This window comes from Schistocerca americana, chromosome 5 (assembly GCF_021461395.2).
Source record: "Schistocerca americana isolate TAMUIC-IGC-003095 chromosome 5, iqSchAmer2.1, whole genome shotgun sequence".
NCBI classification, from domain to species: domain Eukaryota; kingdom Metazoa; phylum Arthropoda; class Insecta; order Orthoptera; family Acrididae; genus Schistocerca; species Schistocerca americana.
This window is the reverse complement of record NC_060123.1, coordinates 34,205,558-34,223,565: the sequence shown is the minus strand read 5'-3', so window position 1 is coordinate 34,223,565 and position 18,008 is coordinate 34,205,558. Positions and strand designations below refer to the sequence as shown.

At 47.1% G+C, this 18,008-nt stretch overlaps 1 protein-coding gene across 1 annotated transcript in view; it reads left to right on the top strand.

Annotated features, from left to right (window-relative positions):
* Positions 1-3,891: 3,891 nt before the first annotated feature.
* Positions 3,892-18,008, top strand: part of LOC124615612 (protein prickle-like) — a 55,762-nt gene continuing 41,645 nt past the window's right edge. The window contains exons 1-2 of the mRNA XM_047143611.1: positions 3,892-4,188; positions 16,565-16,768. Of these exons, the coding sequence (XP_046999567.1) occupies positions 3,892-4,188; positions 16,565-16,768 (501 nt within the window). The remainder of the gene's footprint in view (positions 4,189-16,564; positions 16,769-18,008) is intronic.

Below are 18,008 nucleotides of genomic sequence, written 5' to 3'. Positions count from 1 at the left end.
ATATTCGTCGCTTCGGTGCGCTGCTGTTGCCAGTTGAATCCAAAGTTGCCAGATACTTGGGTTGGGTTGATTTGGTGGAAGAGACCAAACAGCGGGGTCATCGGTCTCATTGGATTAGGGAAGGAAATCGGCCGTGCCCTTTCAAAGAAACCATCCCAGCATTTGCCTGAAGCGATTTAGGGAAATCACGGAAAACCTGAATCAGGATGGCCGGACGCGGGACTGAACCGTCGTCCTCCCGAATGCGAGTCCAGTGTGCTAACCACTGCGCCACCTCGCTCGGTGCCAGATAGTTTTCCGCATCATCGAATATATGGCGATTTTGAAGACTGGCGGGAATTTGTATCAAACACTCGACATTTTTATATTGATTTCGAGTGTAAGACTCTTACAACCCTACCACAACAAAGGTCAAAATTTAATATTGATTGTGGTGTTGCTCACGCTGCTAAATACTGCATTTTCGGGCAACAACAAAGTTATTATGTGGCAGGAGTCATTAGAGCACAGTTAATAAAGTCATTTCATGTAATAATGAATAAACTACGCACTCATCTTTTCGTGTTTCCCACGCTGGTCTCGTTGTAAAATCATGGCTCAATCGTCGAAAGTGTAGGTGGTGATGATTCAAAGCTCGGATGCAAAGAGGCCTAGGTTTTATTCTGCGATATTCAAAAGTTTTATAGATGTGTTTCACAAACCATTCTTGAAGATTAAACCTTTGAAAGTTAGCACAATGGTGATGTAAAAAAAGTAATCAGCACTCCGAATTTAAGTTACACTTCTTTTTTATTGCTTTTGCTGCAATATCACGTAACACACAAAACATCACTTCACAATGCAAAACATACTTGAAAACATCTTCCTCACTGTTAAAGTTCACATTTTATAAGCTGACTACGTTATGCGTCTTTCCAACATGACGTCCAAGACTTGACTTTCTCAAGGTCGGACACTCTAACTAACTAATAATCGCTTACGCGCCCAAAAATCAGAGTTACAAGTACGTCAAAGATCATAGTGACAAAAGAAAGAATACACATAAGAATAATATCATTGCAATACAAACATATCGATGTATCAAAGTACCTCTACATTAATGAAATCAAATCTCAATGTTGTCTCATAAATATGTCAACTACTTTACAGAAACACAGTAGAATATTGCTGGTATCGAGAGGTTCAGGTGAGGTGCCGTAATGGTTACGTAATTCAAGTACCATTACAAGACGTACCTGAATTTTGTAGACAATTTTTCGAAGAAAAACTGCGCCCTACAGTTCACCGTTTCTGCCACTTGTTTCGAATATTTTTCCTTTTAATCTTGATGGTTTAGTATTTCGATTTGATTAAAAAAAGAAGAAAAAACCAAAGTAATTAACAGTTGTATGTAAATATTGTTAAAAATCCATCGTTTTATAGATTTTTAAAACGTTTGTAAAATATTTCACCTTTTAACCACTTTCTTTCGTCTTCTTGTACATTTTGAAGCATTTTGGTGAAGAGGTGTATCGCTGGAAGTCCATTCTCTGCCCATATGGGGCGAGGAGGGCGAAATTACAATACGGAAAAATAGGTGGGTAACGTTGTTCCATTATGGTGGTCCACTTTAGAGTGCGCGTTCAAAATAACTGACACGCTCGATACAGTCTGCATGTTGGGAAAGACACCGTAAAATACTGTGCGCTCTCCACGCTCTGACACAGTCCGAACTGACGGCAGCGGGGAGCGGGCCCGCAGCTGCGCACGGCTTTATCGCCACTTGGCACCGGGCGCCCGCCGCCTCACCTGTTGATTCGGGGTCGTTGGCGGGCTGCCGCGCCTTTATCGCGCATCTCGTCCCAAATGACGTCCCACTTGCTGAGCGGCGTGGCCCGCTAAGCGCTCGCCCGCATTCAATATCGCCGGCACGAACTCAGATTGTTTGCTCAGATAGCCGTGCGGCAGCTCGCTATTGCTTTACAGCGCGGCGCTTGGCCAACCGCTCTCTTCCAGGACCGCTTGTGGCACCGCGCCTTCCTGGCAACTTCGAGTCGTACTTCGCTCAAGTACAGTCGCACACGACGTAACGTGGATGGCCGCATAAGTGTTTCACAGAGGAGGACCGCACTGCAGTTCCTTCTCTAAATCCTCCCACAAACGAAAAAATGGCTGACATCGAAATAAGTGTCCAAAGAATAGAAAAGCAACTGGAATCATTCTACACAGAGTACGCGAAAGAACTTGCCCACCTTCTAACAGCCGTGTACAGCAAGTCTCTAGAGGAACGGAAGGTTCCAAATGATTGGAAAAGAGCACAGGTAGTCCCAGTCTTCAAGAAGGGTCGTCGAGCAGATGCGGAAAACTATAGACCTATATCTCTGACGTCGATCTGTTGTAGAATTTTAGAACATGTATTTTGCTCGCGTCTCATGGCGTTTCTGGAAACGCAGAATCTACTCTGTAGGAATCAACATGAATTCCGGAAACAGCGATCGTGTGAGACCCAACTCGCTTTATTTGCTCATGAGACCCAAAAAATATTAGATACAGGCTCCCAGGTAGATGCCATTTTCCTTGACTTCCGGAAGTCGTTCGATACAGTTCCGCACTGTCGCCTGATAAACAAAGTAAGAGCCTACGGAATATCAGACCAGCCGTGTGGCTGGATTCAAGAGTTTTTAGCAAACAGAACACAGCATGTTGTTCTCAATGGAGAGACGTCTACAGACGTTAAAGTAACCTCTGGCGTGCCATAGGGGAGCGTTATGGGACCATTGCTTTTCACAATATATATAAATGACCTAGTAGATAGTGTCGGAAGTCCCATGCGGCTTTTCGCGGATGATGCTGTAGTATACAGAGAAGTTGCAGCATTAGAAAATTGTAGCGAAATGCAGGAAGATCTGCAGCGGATAGGCACTTGGTGCAGGGAGTGGCAACTGTCCTTTAACATAGACAAGTGTAATGTATTGCGAATACATAGAAAGAAGGATCCTTTATTGTATGATTATATGATAGCGGAACAAACACTGGTAGCAGTTATTTCTGTAACATATCTGGGAGTATGCGTGCGGAACGATTTGAGGTAGAATGATCATATAAAATTAATTGTTGGTAAGGCGGGTACCAGGTTGAGATTCATTGGGAGAGTCCTTAGAAAATGTAGTCCATCAACAAAGGAGGTGGCTTACAAAATACTCGTTCGACCTATACTTGAGTATTGCTCATCTGTGTGGGATCCGTACCAGGTCGGGTTGACAGAGGAGATAGAGAAGATCCAAAGAAGAGCGGTGCGTTTCGTCACACGGCTATTTGGTAAGCGTGATAGCGTTACGGAGATGTTTAGCAAACTCAAGTGGCAAACTCTGCAAGAGAGGCGCTCTGCGTCGCGGTGTAGCTTGCTGTCCAGGTTTCGAGAGGGTGCGTTTCTGGATGAGGTATCGAATATATTGCTTCCCCCTACTTATACCTCCCGAGGAGATCACGAACGTAAAATTAGAGAGATTCGAGCGCGCACGGAGGCTTTCAGACAGTCGTTCTTCCCGCGAACCATTCGCGACTGGAACAGCAAAGGGAGGTAATGACAGTGGTACGTAAAGTACGCTCCGCCACACACCGTTGGGTGGTCTGCGGAGTATAAATGTAGATGTAGAGGTAGAGTATAAGATGATGACAGTTACTAGCGTGCTCGTAAGTATCATGGTATTTTAATGAAGATTGCACTCGAATCAAGCTGGTGGTATTACGAACAAGTAGCGAAAATTGTCCGTTTTAAGTGATATCTGTGCTGTGACGAGAGAACCACTTTATTACCGCTGTCGACGTGCGACTGCTTGCGAGACAGTCGGGTCACGAGTTACTCAGGAAGGGCCGCAGCTGGCAGCAGAAGAGAAGACGACAGCGAAACAGATGGGCAGACACGGGAGGGCCAAGGCCTGCCGACCAGAGTCCGGGAGGCGGCTGGGCCACGTCCCGGCCCCAGAGGCGGCCATCGCGCTTTCCGGGCACGGACGTCCCCTCGAGGACGCGTCCTCGTCTCCGGCGACGCTCCGCGCTACGGCGCCCGCCTACGCTCTACCAGAGACACGGCCGCAGCTGCGTCGCGACGCTCACCGATGCCGCCTCTGTCGCGACGCGCGCTTCCTGTCTGCGCTGAGGCGTGATCGTCTGAAACCCAGCCCTCTACGTGACCAAGGAAGCAGTACAGTGTGTTAACTGTAAGACGGCTGAGTTGTGGGGGCGTGCGGGGTGAGGAGGAAGCTAGCATTGGCTGGCGGGGGGAGGGGAGAGAAGCCTGGGGGGGGGGGGGGGACAAGGCACGCCAACCAGTTGCAGTGCTGGCACTACAAATTGCGCGTCATACTTACACGAAAGCAGACGAAAGGCTTGCAAGTAAAACTCGTTTTAGATGTTGTTCGTAAACGAAACTGAAATTGTCATGTACATTAAAATCCATATTTATAAAAATGAATGTATCTATGTTTGTCTACTATGCGCTCACAAACCATTCATCCGATTGCAATGAAACTTTAGTGAGTTGTTCTCCGAACGCCTGAAAAGAGTAATGGACAATGTTTCAAGAGTATAGTTACTCTGACATGCGTAGCGCAATTGATTAGGTATGGGCTTATCATGCAGCAGGCCCAGGTTCGATTCACACTGTTCGCAATTTTTTATTTCATTCCCCGCAATGTTAAACTAGTAATTATAAAATTTAAATATACTTAAACAGGCCATATAGTATAACGTAACCGTCAATTTCTATATATAAAAATGAATGGATGTATGTCTGGTCTCTGTGCGTTCCCAAACCATTCGTCCGATTGCGATCAAATTTTGGTGATCTGTTCTCCGTACGCCCACGAAGGTTCCTAGCCGAAAAAAAAAAAAAGAAATAAGACACATTCTTGAGGAGATATGACGTCATAAACAATGAGATGCCACCGCAGGAAAATACCCAGATTTATGCTCACCCTATTTGAGAGTGAGAGCACTTCGCGACTAGCAACAAACGTTACATACAATTTCAAACTTTTACGAAAATTTTTCTCGCTGACACCCCCCACAAAATAATAAAAGGAAAAAAGGTTGTGCCTTACTACATTTGCTCAGTACATACCGTAAATCTGCCGCAGTAGGCATGACGTTTTGGTGTATTATTTCGTTACTATTAAATCTAATCGCAACATATTTCGCATACAGTATCCACATATATCAGTAAATGCGCCGGCAAATTTATGTCTCTTTACGACATATAATTCAGGAGATACGACGTGGTAAACATCGAGATGCGTGAAAAAGTGCCGCGTCAGGCATGACGTTTTGTTCTATTATTTCTTCACTACTAACACTGTCCGCAACACGTTTCGCAAACGTGTTAAAAAAACGTATATAAAACCACGGGCGTATTCCTAAAAAACGTTGTGCCAAAATTTTAAAATCAATCAGTCAACAACTTTCCGAGATTTCTCGCGTTGCGAAGCACGGGCGTACAGCAGATGGACCAGCAACTGCCTCTTCACTCATTTTGATAATGTTTAGCACAACTGCACAATAAAAACACGCGGAACAGTACAGCGCAAGATAATTACGAAGCAGACGACAATGGCTACCTTGTACAACACAGTGAGCTACGTAATGTTGGCAGCAGTCGAAACTGCGTGCCTACCGAAGCCTCCCGACGTGTACCGACTTCTACCGATTCAGGACTAGGGAGAGGTCTGCCATCTCAAAGTTCACACACTGTACGTTCCGAGGCCCAAGTTGATGCCGTATTCCTAAACACAAGGCGCTCGATACATTTCGGCACTGCCGCCTCTCGAATCGGAGCCCAGTTCGAAGCGGAACTTTACAATTCTACACCAGTCAATGAGATTCCAAGCCGAAGACGTGTCTGGAGATGTGCCGGACTTGGTGGGATACCAACCTGACTATCGCCCGCCATCTGACAACCGGGAGTCATGGTCTAGGCTACCATTTTTTTGATAGCAGGAACCTTTGTCATCCGCGACACCCTTACAACACAGCACTACTTTGTCGATATTCTGCACCCCGTTTTGTTGCCCTTCATGGGAAGCCATCCTGGGCTTACACTTCAGCAAGATAATGCTCGTCCGCACACGGCGAGAGTTTCTGCTCCTTTTCTGAGTGCTTGCCAAAGCCTGTCTCGGTCAGCAAGGTCGCGGGATCGCTTCCCAGTTGATAACGTTTGGAGCATTGTGGGTAGGGTCCTCCAACAAGATTGGGATTTTGACGATCTAACGTGCCAATTGCACAGAATTTGGCACGACATCCCACACGAGCCCATCCAGCAACTCTATCAATCAATGACAAGCCATGTAACAGCTTTCATAATGGTCGCAGGAGGACCAGCTCTTTATTGGCTGTCTGAATCGGTGGAGCTCTTTCTCTGAAATAAATCATTCAGCTTTTCTGAAATTGTAATCACTTATTTGCCTGTAGATGTATATCACATCTACCGATTTCCATCCCATTCTACACCAAGAAGAAATGCAGATGATAAACGGGTATTCATTGGACAAATATATTATACTAGAACTGACATGTGATTACATTTTCACGCGATTTGGGAGCACAGATCCTGAGAAATCAGTACCCAGAGCAACCACCCCTGGCCGTAATAACGGCCTTGATACGCCTGGGCATTGTGTCAAACAGAGCTTGGATGGCGTGTACAGGTACAGCTGATCATGCAGCTTCAACACGATACCCCAGTTCATCAAGAGTACTGACTGGCGTATTGTGACGAGCCACTTGCTCGGCCACCATTGACCAGACGTTTTCACTTGGTGAGAGATCTGAAGAATGTGCTGGCCAGGGAAGCAGCCTAAAATTTTCTGTATCCAGAAAGGCCCGTACAGGACCTGCAACACGCAGTCGTGCATTATCCTGCTGAAATGTAGGGTTTCGCAGGGATCGAATGAAGGGTAGAGGCACGGGTCCTAACACATCTGAAATGTAAAGTCCACTGTTCGAAGTACCGTCAATGCGAACAAGAGGTGACCGAGACGTGTAACCAATGGGACCCCATACCATCACGCCTGGTGATACGCCAGTATGACGATCGCGAATACACCCTTCCAATGTGCGTTCACCACGATACCGCCAAATACGGAAGCGACCATCATGCTGCTGTAAACAGAACCTGGATTCATCCGAAAAGATGACGTTTAGCCATTCGTGCACCCAGGTTCGTCGTTGAGTACACCATCGCAGGCGCCCCTGTCTGTGATGCAGCGTCAAGCGTAACCGCAGCCATGGTCTCCGAGCTGATAGTCCATGCTGCTGCAAACGTCATCGAACTGTTCGTGCAGATGGTTGTTGTCTTGCAGTCGTCCCCATCTGTTGACTCAGGGATCGAGACGTGGCTGCACGATCCGTTACAGCCATGCGGATAAGATGCCTCTCATCTCGACTGCTAGTGATACGAGGCCGTTGGGATCGAGCACGGCGTTCCGTATTACCCTCCTGAACCCACCTATTCCATATTCTGCTAACAGTCATTGGATCTCGACCAACGCGAGTAGCAATGTCGCGATACGATAAACCGCAATCGCGATAGGCTACAATCCGACCTTTATCAAAGTCGGAAACGTGATGGTACGCATTTCTCCTCCTTAAACGAGGCATCAGAACAACGCTTCACCAGGCAACGCCAGTTAACTGCTGTTTGTGTATGAGAAATCGGTTGGAAACTTTCCTCATGTCAGTACGTTCTAGGTGTCGCCACCGGCGCCAACCTTGGTGAATGCTCTGAAAAGCTAATCATTTGCATATCACATCATCTTCTTCCTTTCGGTTAAATTTTGCGTCTGTAGCACATCATCTTCGTGGTGTAGCAATTTTAATGGCCAGTAGTGTACATATGAGCAGGTTGTAACTCAGAACAGCGATTGCGTCAGGCATTGGGAGGAGCGTCAGAAAGAACAATCCACCCACGAAGGCGGTAACTTAAAAAAAATATCTCGTCCTATGTATACTTAAGTACCACTCGTCAGTTTCAAATCCTTTCCTCCTAGGACCGAGAGAGAAAATGGAGAACATCCGAAGAAGGGCAGCGCGTTTCACCACGAGTTCCTATAGTAGTGCAAATGTGCCATTGTAGTGCTTATGCAACTCCAGTGGAAAACATTACAATAGAGGCGTTGTGCATTACGGTTTCGTGTACTGCTTAAATTCCGAGATCGTAGATTCCTTGAAGAGTTAACCACCACACTGCTTGCTACTACATGTAATGTTAGTCTTACACAACTCGCAAACGCGGCTCGGACAACCCCAAAGAGGGCGAGGAAATGGCCTTGTAATAAAAGAAAAAAATTACGGATCTTTTTATTTATTTATTTATTTTTTCATCGGTTAATTTCTACTTGTGGCTGTTGGAGAAAACAATTCTTTTATTCCCACATATATTTAGCAATAACTTAACACTACACACATGAATGAATTGTGTAGACATGAACAGCACGGAATAACTAACGAAAGCTAAGTCCAAGAATAACTATATCACTTCACGGAATGCTTATGAAGCACTGTACACTTGTAGGGATCGATTGTCAGAGATAGGTCACTACATGACTCCCCCCTTTAATGCTAACGATACCGCAGATTAAATTTCACACGCCGTCCAGCTCTTGTAACTACTTCTTTCTTGAAACCGGGCGGTGCGTCACGTGTGTCAGTGGTTGTGTCAGGCAGTGGTGTAGCAGTCCTCGACGTCGGTCTTGGTGTTGCAGTGACTGGTGTTCGCTGAGCGTTGTGGTGTTCATGGGGTACAGGAACACATCTTGTAGCTTCTCCTGTCTTCTCCGGTTTGTGTTCAGTGGTAGCTGTGGTGTGTGTTGCGTCCAGAAATGCGGGACGCGGGGTGGTATGCCGTGGTGCGTATGCGTTTCGTACCAAATAACGCAGCCAATGCTTTGTCGTCCTTGATCAGTTGTAATTCTCAGTTGAACTCCAAACCGGGCAATCCAACCACGAAAAAATGCTTGAGCTATAGTTTCTGCAGTGGTGTCCTTCATTGGAAATGCCTCAGGCCACCTAGTAAATCTGTCAATCACCGTGAGGCAATAACTGTAGCCTTCCGATGTCGAGAGTGGGCCGATGATGTCAACATCGCAGTATACGCTAGCAGCTAACTAGTGGTAGAAGAGAGAGTCATCTGGAGAGCGTAGTCGTAGCAACAGCGTACCTGTTGCCTAGCGACGCCTTCCCGCCCCAAGCACTCGTGGCCAGACCGTATCCGGCGACGGACTGGCGATGCTATCTCCAGCGGCTGCTCGACGTACTGAAGTTATTAATACCTGTCTCGAAAGTGGTTCGAGGGAGCCACTTTGGGAATTTGGTCGGAAATCACTTGTATACGAACTAGTGATCACGCCACTTATATTCCCGAACGATATGAAATTGCGCAGCTCTTCGCCAGCCACGAGCAACCGGCGGCGGGTGAGAGTATTAAAACTGCCTTGTAGCAGAGCGGGTGAAATAGTCTCAAAGGAGCAACGCTAATGTTCCCGGCCGACCCCTCAGGCGCACGTCACGTCATCCAAACTACGTTAGCGCCCTTTTTCCCCAGTCGCAAATGATACAGTGCGAGGTGCCAAAGCCTGTAATTCACCATCGCCGGCCTTCAACGGGAAGGCGAAACACTGGCCATGCAAAAGCAAAATTAATGGTGATCATGTTGTTTTATAGTGTTTGCCGAAAACAGATTTATCCCTTTTGAGCTTAAACGCTCACGGAAGGCGCTTCTCACAACGTCGACTCCCAGAGAAAAGGCCCGAAGCATTTAATATTCTGCCAAAACACTCTCCACACGCCATCGTTGAGGTATATGGCAATACGAGGGTGAGTCAGATTAAAACCTTAAATTTGTAATAACAAATCGAAATTTCGCGTCGTTATCCTGTAAGTTGGTAAGCGTGCTACAAACAACGCGAAGAATGGCCCCTGTAGGTGGCAGCATAGTGCTGATACACACATACCGTCGCACTATCAGCATAAAGATGGCCTCCCCACTTGCTAAGTGCACCAGGAAACAACAGAGTTCTGTTATTCGGTTTTTGCGTAGTGAAGGTGTGAAACCTATTGAAATTCATCGACGAATGAAGGTTCAGTACGGTGATGCATGTTTCTCACAGCAGCAAATCTACGAATGGAGTAGAAAGTTCGCAAACGGTGTGACTTCGGTGGAAGATGCTCCTCGTCCAGGTCAGACACAACGAGTTGTGACTCCACAGAACATTGCAGCAGTTGAAACCATAGTGAAGGAAAACCGGCGAGTGACACTGAATGACGTTGCAGCATGTTTACAGATTAGTCACGGGTCAGCACACCACATTGTGCACGATGTGCTCCAGTTTCACAAAGTGTCTGCAAGAGGGGTGCCACGGCAGCTGACTCCTGAAATGAGAGAACGTCGTGTTGATGCTTGTGAAGAGCTTCTTCGCCGCTTTTAACGAGAAGGTGATGGCTTCCTTGCAAGAATCGTTACTGGGGACGAAACCTGGGTTCACTTCCGCCAACCGGAAACGAAGAGAGCGAGCAAGGAATGGCGCCATTCCTCATCACCAAAACCAAAGAAATTTCGAACAGAACCATCAGCAGGGAAGGTTATGCTGACTCTCTTCTGAGACGAAAAAGGCGTCATTTTGGCGCATTACATGCCTAGAGGGACCACTGTCACCAGTGCATCATACACAGATCTCCTAAAAAAATCATCTGCGGCCTGCAATCAAATCAAAGTGATGTGGATTGCTGTCAGCAGGTGTCCTTTTCGAACATGGCAATGCAAGGCCCCACACTGCCCGTACAATCACAGACCTGCATTTTGAGTGTCTTCCTCATCCACCATACTCACCAGACCTTGCCCCAATTGGCTTCCAAATGTTTGGACCGTTCAGAGACGCAATGGGAGGAAAGACGTTCCGTTCTGATGGAGAGCTACGCCACGCGGTGCGTGAGTGGTTGCGCGGACTACCATAAGAATTTTTTTCTAAAGGAATTAATGCACTTTGTAAGCGCTGGAGGACTTGCATTGAGCGTGGGGGAGATGATGTTGAAAAGTGATACAGCTTTGTACCACTTCTGCACAATAAACAATATTTTTAAAAAAATGTAAGGTTTTCATTTGACTCACCCTCGTACTAAGTATTGTATGAAAAACGAAGGAAATGGTTCAAATGGCTCTGAGCACTATGGGACTTAACTTCTGACGTCATCAGTCCCCTAGAACTTAGAACTACTTACACCTAACCAACCTAAGGACGTCACACACATCCATGCCCGAGGCAGGATTCGAACCTGCGACCGTAGCGGTCGCGTGGTTCCAGACTGAAGCGCCTAGAACCGCTAGGCCACTTCGGCCGGCTGTCTACTGGTAGAGCCAAAGATGATTACAGAGCTTTACATACATCGGTAGTGACTAGAATCTTACTATTGCTAAGGTTCCTGTCGTCTGCTAGGATAAATGCATGTGACAGTCATAACAGGTCCTCTACACGTTGCATCTAATAGCAATTTGCGTGAGCTACAATCACAGTTGCGGTGACTGAAAACAAAAGGCACAGAAGTCATGGCTTACAAGTACTCACTAGTGAGAAAAGAGTTATAGCCACATTGACACAGTCTGTTCCACAAGAAAGTGTGCGCCATAGTTTTAAATGTAAACTCCGCAGCGAAATCTCTGATATTGGTCTCGAATCTGTACTAAATGGTTCAAATGGCTCTGAGCACTATGGGACTCAACTGCTGTGGTCATAAGTCCCCTAGAACTTAGAACTACTTAAACCTAACTAACATAAAGACATCACACACATCCATGCCCGAGGCAGGATTTGAACCTGCGAGCGTAGCGGTCACGCGGTTCCAGACTGTAGCGCCCAGAACCGCTCGGCCACTTCGGCCGGCTCGAATCTGTACTCATTGCGCTTTTATACAGTATATAGTTAAACAGTGTGAAAGTTGAATTTCTTGTTTCGTCACTTGCAATTTAAAATGAGTGCAAAGCGTCACGAGGCTGTGTACCTTGTAAATCATACAAAGGGACCATAGCTTTCACATGTAGCCGCTGGTAAAATTCTTAGGAAGTCAAAGACATTAATTGCGAAGTGGCTCAAGACAATGGGCTGTCCACGACGGATTGGCCTGCAATGTCTCAGAGTGCAAATCCGATCGCAAATGTTTTGTCGTATATTAAGATGAAGCTTGAAGGAAAGCCAATATATACTTTGAAGCAGCTGTCGTATAAAATCAGGACGATATGGAGATCGTTACCGGGAGAATATGCAGGAAATCTCGTGAAAAGCATGACATAAAAGTGCCAGGCTATAATCGATATGGCGGCGACTGGATTAACTATTAGGTAGTTGTGCATGTATTTTCATGTTAACATATATTTATAATAGCGTCTTGTATTTCATACAGGTAACGGCTACGCTTTCTTGTGGAACTGACTGTATGTGTACTGCTTCCGTCCTACACCAAATTTAATGGAACACGCCGTGCAGATACAAACAATGTACGCATAGCCGAACTGTGGAAATATATACTGACGAATCGATTCCACAGACCGAACGTGAGGAGAGGTGCTAGTGTAACTGGTTAATACAAACCATACAAAAATGCACAGAAGTATGTTTTTTAACACAAAGCTATGTTTTTTTTAAATGGAACCCCGTTAGTTTTGTTAGTACATCTGAACATATAAACAAATACGTAATCAGTGCCGTTTGTTGCATTGTAAAATGTTAATTACATCCGGAGGTATTGTAACCTAAAGTTGACGCTTGAGTACCACTCCTCCGCTGTTCGATCGTGTGTATCGGAGAGCACTGCAACATACATCGCATTTCTACAGAATGATCTGCCAACGTTGCTCGAAAATGTCCCACTGGAAACGCGTCGACGTGTGTGGTATCAGCATTCCGCAATTAACACTAGGCTGACCCTTGACAGGATGTTCGACGGGCGTTTCATAGGACGTGGAGGACGCATAAATTGGCCAGCCCATTCTCCTGATCTTACACCTCTGGACTTCTTTCTGTGGGGTACGTTAAAGGAGAATGTGTACCGTGATGTGCCTACAACCCCAGAGGGTATGAAACAACGTATTGTGGCAGCCTGCGGCGACGTTACACCAGATGTACTGCGGCGTGTACAACATTCATTACGCCAGAGATTGCAATTGTGTGCAGCAAATGATGGCCACCACACTGAACATCTATTGGCCTGACATGTCGGGACACACTCTATTCCACTCCGTAATTGAAAACGGAAACCACGTGTGTACGTGTACCTCACCCCTCATGGTAATGTACATGTGCGTCAGTGAAAAAGACCTATAAAAAGGCGTTAGCATGTGGACGTAATGTGCTGTTCCAGTCTCTTCTGTACCTAAGGTCCATCACCGTTCCCTTTGGATCCCTACGTAATTCGGTGCTTTCCGATACACACGATCGAACAGCGGAGGAGTGGTACTCAAGCGTCAACTTTAGGTTACAATATCTCCGGATGTAATTAACATTTTACAATGCAACAAACGGCACTGATTACGTATTTGTTTATATGTTCAGATGTGCTAGCAAAACTAACGGGGTTCCATTTAAAAAAACGTAGCTTTGTGTTAAAAAACATACTTCTGTGCATTTTTGTATGGTTTGTATTAACCAGTTACACTAGCCCCTCTCCTCACGTTCGGTCTGTGGAATCGATTCGTCAGTATTTGATGTGGTGTACGAAATACATCCAGCGGTAATGTTAGGTGATTCACCCTGTATAATGACAGGTAACTCTGTTCAATTGAGAACCATTATTTTATTTGGTGCACTACACACTGAAGAACCAGAGAAACTGGTACATCTCCTAATATCGTGTAGGGCCTCTTCCTGCACGCAGACGTGCGCCGCAAGGACTCGACTAATGTCTGAAGAAGTGCTGGAGAGAATTGACACCATGAGTCCGCAAGAGTACGAGGGGGTGGAGCTCTCGCCGGAGCAGCACGTTTCAAGGCATCCCAGCCATGTTCATATCTGGGGAGTTTGGTGGCAAGCGGAAGGGTTTTAACACAGAAGAGAGTTCCTGGAGGCACTCTGTAGCAATTCTGGATGTGTGGAGTGTCGCATTGTCCTGCTGGAGTTGCCCAAGTCCGTCAGAATGCACAAAAGACGTGACTCGTGCAGGTGATCAGACAGGATGCTTATGTGCGTGTCACCTGTCAGAGTCGTATCTAGATGCATCAGGGTTCCCATACCACTCCAACTGCACACGCTCCACGCCACTACAGAGCCTCCACCAGCTCGAACAGTGGCATGCAGGGTCCATGGATTCATGAGGTCGTCTCCATACCCGTACACGTCCATCCAAGCGATACAATTTGAAACGATACTCGTCCGACCAGGCAACATGTTTCCAGTCATCGGCAGTCCAGAGTCGGTTTGTAGAGATGGGGCCCCTCCACGCCCGCACCAACGTGGTGACCAAAGCAAAAGTTCTACTGTCACCTCCGTACAACATGTTAGTTATCTAACAGCTGGATCACAAGATGCTGGGCTGTGATGTTGTCCGTGCGTCTGGGTAAGACTACGCATTAACACGGTCCATCAGGTGATAGATAGTGGACGAAACGCGAGTGAGGGTAGCGATTTGAAGAGCAGAGGGAAAAAAGTGCCAAGGCTCGTGCCGTGGGGAAAAAAAAACCCTCTGCGACAGTGGGATGGGTAGTAAGAGCAGTAGTGGCTTACTAGCTGCGATAGCTCATGCAAGGTTGGATTTGTTAGTATAGGTATCATGCATCATTACCGTGGCAAGCGATAGCGATGTATCCCAGTTGCTGCAGACGCTACATTCCTGGAACAATCAAGATCTTTATATAGTGGTGGGAGATCGGCCATAGATCATCTCACTGTGTGGGGTATGTGTGGAGCTTGTTTGCATGCAGTGTACGGTACGGCTTCCCTGCGTGGTGCCAGTTATTCGGCAGTGTATTCCAGCTGGATATCCAGTAATGGCGTCTGATTAACAGGGGCTCACCTGTACCGTTGTGTTTGCGTGTGCCGTTGACGGGCCCAGGCAAGGCGTAAAGCTTAGTGTCGTGCAGTCATCAAGGATACACGAGTGGGCCTTAGGCTCCGAAAGCCCATATCGATGATGTTTCGTTGAATGATTCGCACGCTGATACTTGTCGGTGGCCCAGCATTGAAATTTGCAGCAGTATGCGGAAGGGTTGCACTTCCGTCACATTGAACGGTTCTCTTTAGTCGTCGTTGGTCCCGTTCTTGCAGGATCTTTTTCCGGCAGCAGCGATGTCGGAGATTTGATGTATTACCGGATTCCTGATATTGACGGTACACTCGTGAAATAGCCGTATAGGAAAATCCCCACCTCATCGCTACCTCGGAGAAGGCTGTGTCCCACCGCTGGTGCGCCGACTGTAACTTTTGTGTTAGCAGAAGAGCCAACGCCGTGTTACGAGTGGAGGCCGAAATGCACGCGTTTTAGCTCACGCAGGCTGGCGTGAGGAGGGAAGAACTATACTGACTTGAGGTCTGGAACATGACAAGGAATGAGAATTCAGAAAGCGGACGTAATTAGTTTCATACTTAACTTTAATCCATTAATGATGAATGTCGCTCTTGACGGTACATGATTCGCAATATTATCTGTTCAGAATACGTTTTTGAAAGTAGTCATTACAGTAACTGAATATGGCGCCTTGCTAGGTCGTAGCAAATGACGTAGCTGAAGGCTATGCTCAACTGTCGTCTCTGCAAATGAGAGCATATGTAGACAGTGAACCATCGCTAGCTAAGTCGGCTGTACAACTGGGGTGAGAGCTAGGGAGTCTCTCTAGACCTGCCGCGTGGTGGCGCTCAGTCTGCAATCACTGATAGTGGCGACACGTGGGTCCGACGTATACTAAGGGATCGCGGCCGATTTAAAGGCTACCACCTAGCAAGTGTGGTGTCTGGCGGTGACAGCACACTTCTCTCACGCTGAACGATTCTCTTCAGTCGTCGTTGGTCCCGTTCTTGCAGGATCTTTTTCCGGCAGCAGCGATATCGGAGATTTGATGTTTTACCGGATTCATGATATTCACGCTATACTCGTGAAATGGTCGTACAGGAAAATCCCCACTTCATCGTTACCCCGGAGAGGCTGTGTCCCACCGCTCGTGCGCCGACTGTAACACCGCGTTCAAACTCACTTAAAACTTGATAACCTGTCATTGTAGCAGCAGCAAACGATCTAACAATTGCGCCAGGCACTTGGCGTCTTATGTAGGCGTTGTCGACCACAGCGTCGTATTCTGTCCGTTTACATGCCTCTATATTTGAAAACGCATGCCTGTACCATTTTCTTTGGCACTTCTGTTTAGGAACCCGATGATGGTCAGACGACTGAAACTTGTTGTATAAATAAAGCTTTTTACGAGCAGCTCAAGCCGGTAATATTTATCAAGTGTCGAATGATGACAGCCAAAGTGACGTCGCCCTTGCTGCGGCTCCGCCTGGAGCAGCACAGTGGCAGTGTGACAGTGGAGTGAGGGCCGCGCCGTGGCGTGTTGCAGTGCGAGGAGCCGGTGTCGGGCGGCGACATGGCGGTGTTCGCGTCGCGCGCCGGGCCCGCCGCGTGCTGGCACCCCGCCTGCTTCACCTGCTGCGTCTGCCGCGAGCTGCTGGTCGACCTCATCTACTTCTGGAAGGACGGCCGCCTCTACTGCGGCCGACACCACGCCGAGACGCTCAAGCCGCGCTGCTCCGCCTGCGACGAGGTGAGTAGACACGGACAGAGGTCAGCTGGCGGCTCGCGCGACGCCTGCCGAGCAGGCGCCGTCGACTAGCTAGGCTTGCTCACCTGCAGGTAGCTTCGGAGTAAAACCTCCAGTGCTACATTCCTCTGAACGTTACTCTCACGGGCCATTGAGGGAGTCCTGTCGCCGTCTGACGTCACAGCCTGCAAGGCGAGGCCTCCGTGAAAGGTAGGCAGCGGCGCATATGCCACACCACGTGACACTACACGTCTTACGAGTGACTGCAGCCGTCTCCGGTGGGGAGCGAGTATTTCAGACTAGTTGAATAATTCTTAATTGCGCGTTTAAATGCATGCAAGCTGTCAATAGCATACGACAAAGTTAAGACCTTTAACGGGTACTTTTCCGTTGTTGTTGTTGTTGTTGTCTTCAGTCCTGAGGCTGGTTTCTACATCTACATCTACATGATTACTCTGCAATTCACATTTAAGTGTTTCGCAGAGGGTTCATCGAACCACAATCATTCTATCTCTCTACCATTCCACTCCCGAACAGCGCGCGGGAAAAACGAACACCTAAACCTTTCTGTTCGAGCTCTCATTTCTCTTATTTTATTTTGATGATCATTCCTACCTATGTAGGTTGGGCTCAACAAAATATTTTCGCATTCGGAAGAGAAAGTTGGTGACTGAAATTTCGTAAATAGATCTCGCCGCGACGAAAAACGTCTTTGCTTTAATGACTTCCATCCCAACTCGCGTATCATACCTGCCACATTCTCTCCCCTATTACGTGATAATACAAAACGAGCTGCCCTTTTTTGCACCCTTTCGATGTCCTCCGTCAATCCCACCTGGTAAGCATCCCACACCGCGCAGCAATATTCTAACAGAGGACGAACGAGTGTAGTGTAAGCTGTCTCTTTAGTGGACCTGTTGCATCTTCTAAGTGTCCTGCCAATGAAACGCAACCTTTGGCTCGCCTTCCCCACGATATTATCTATGTGGTCTTCCCAACTGAATTTGTTCGTAATTTTAACACCCAGGTACTTAGTTGAATTGACAGCTTTGAGAATTGTACTATTTATCGAGTAATCGAATTCCAACGGATTTCTTTTGGAACTCATGTGGGTCAACTGCCACCAGCTCTCCATGCTACTCTATCCTGTGCAAGCTTCTTCATCTCCCAGTACCTACTGCAACCTACATCCTTTTGTATCTGTTTAGTGTATTCATCTCTTGGTCTCCCTCTACGATTTTTA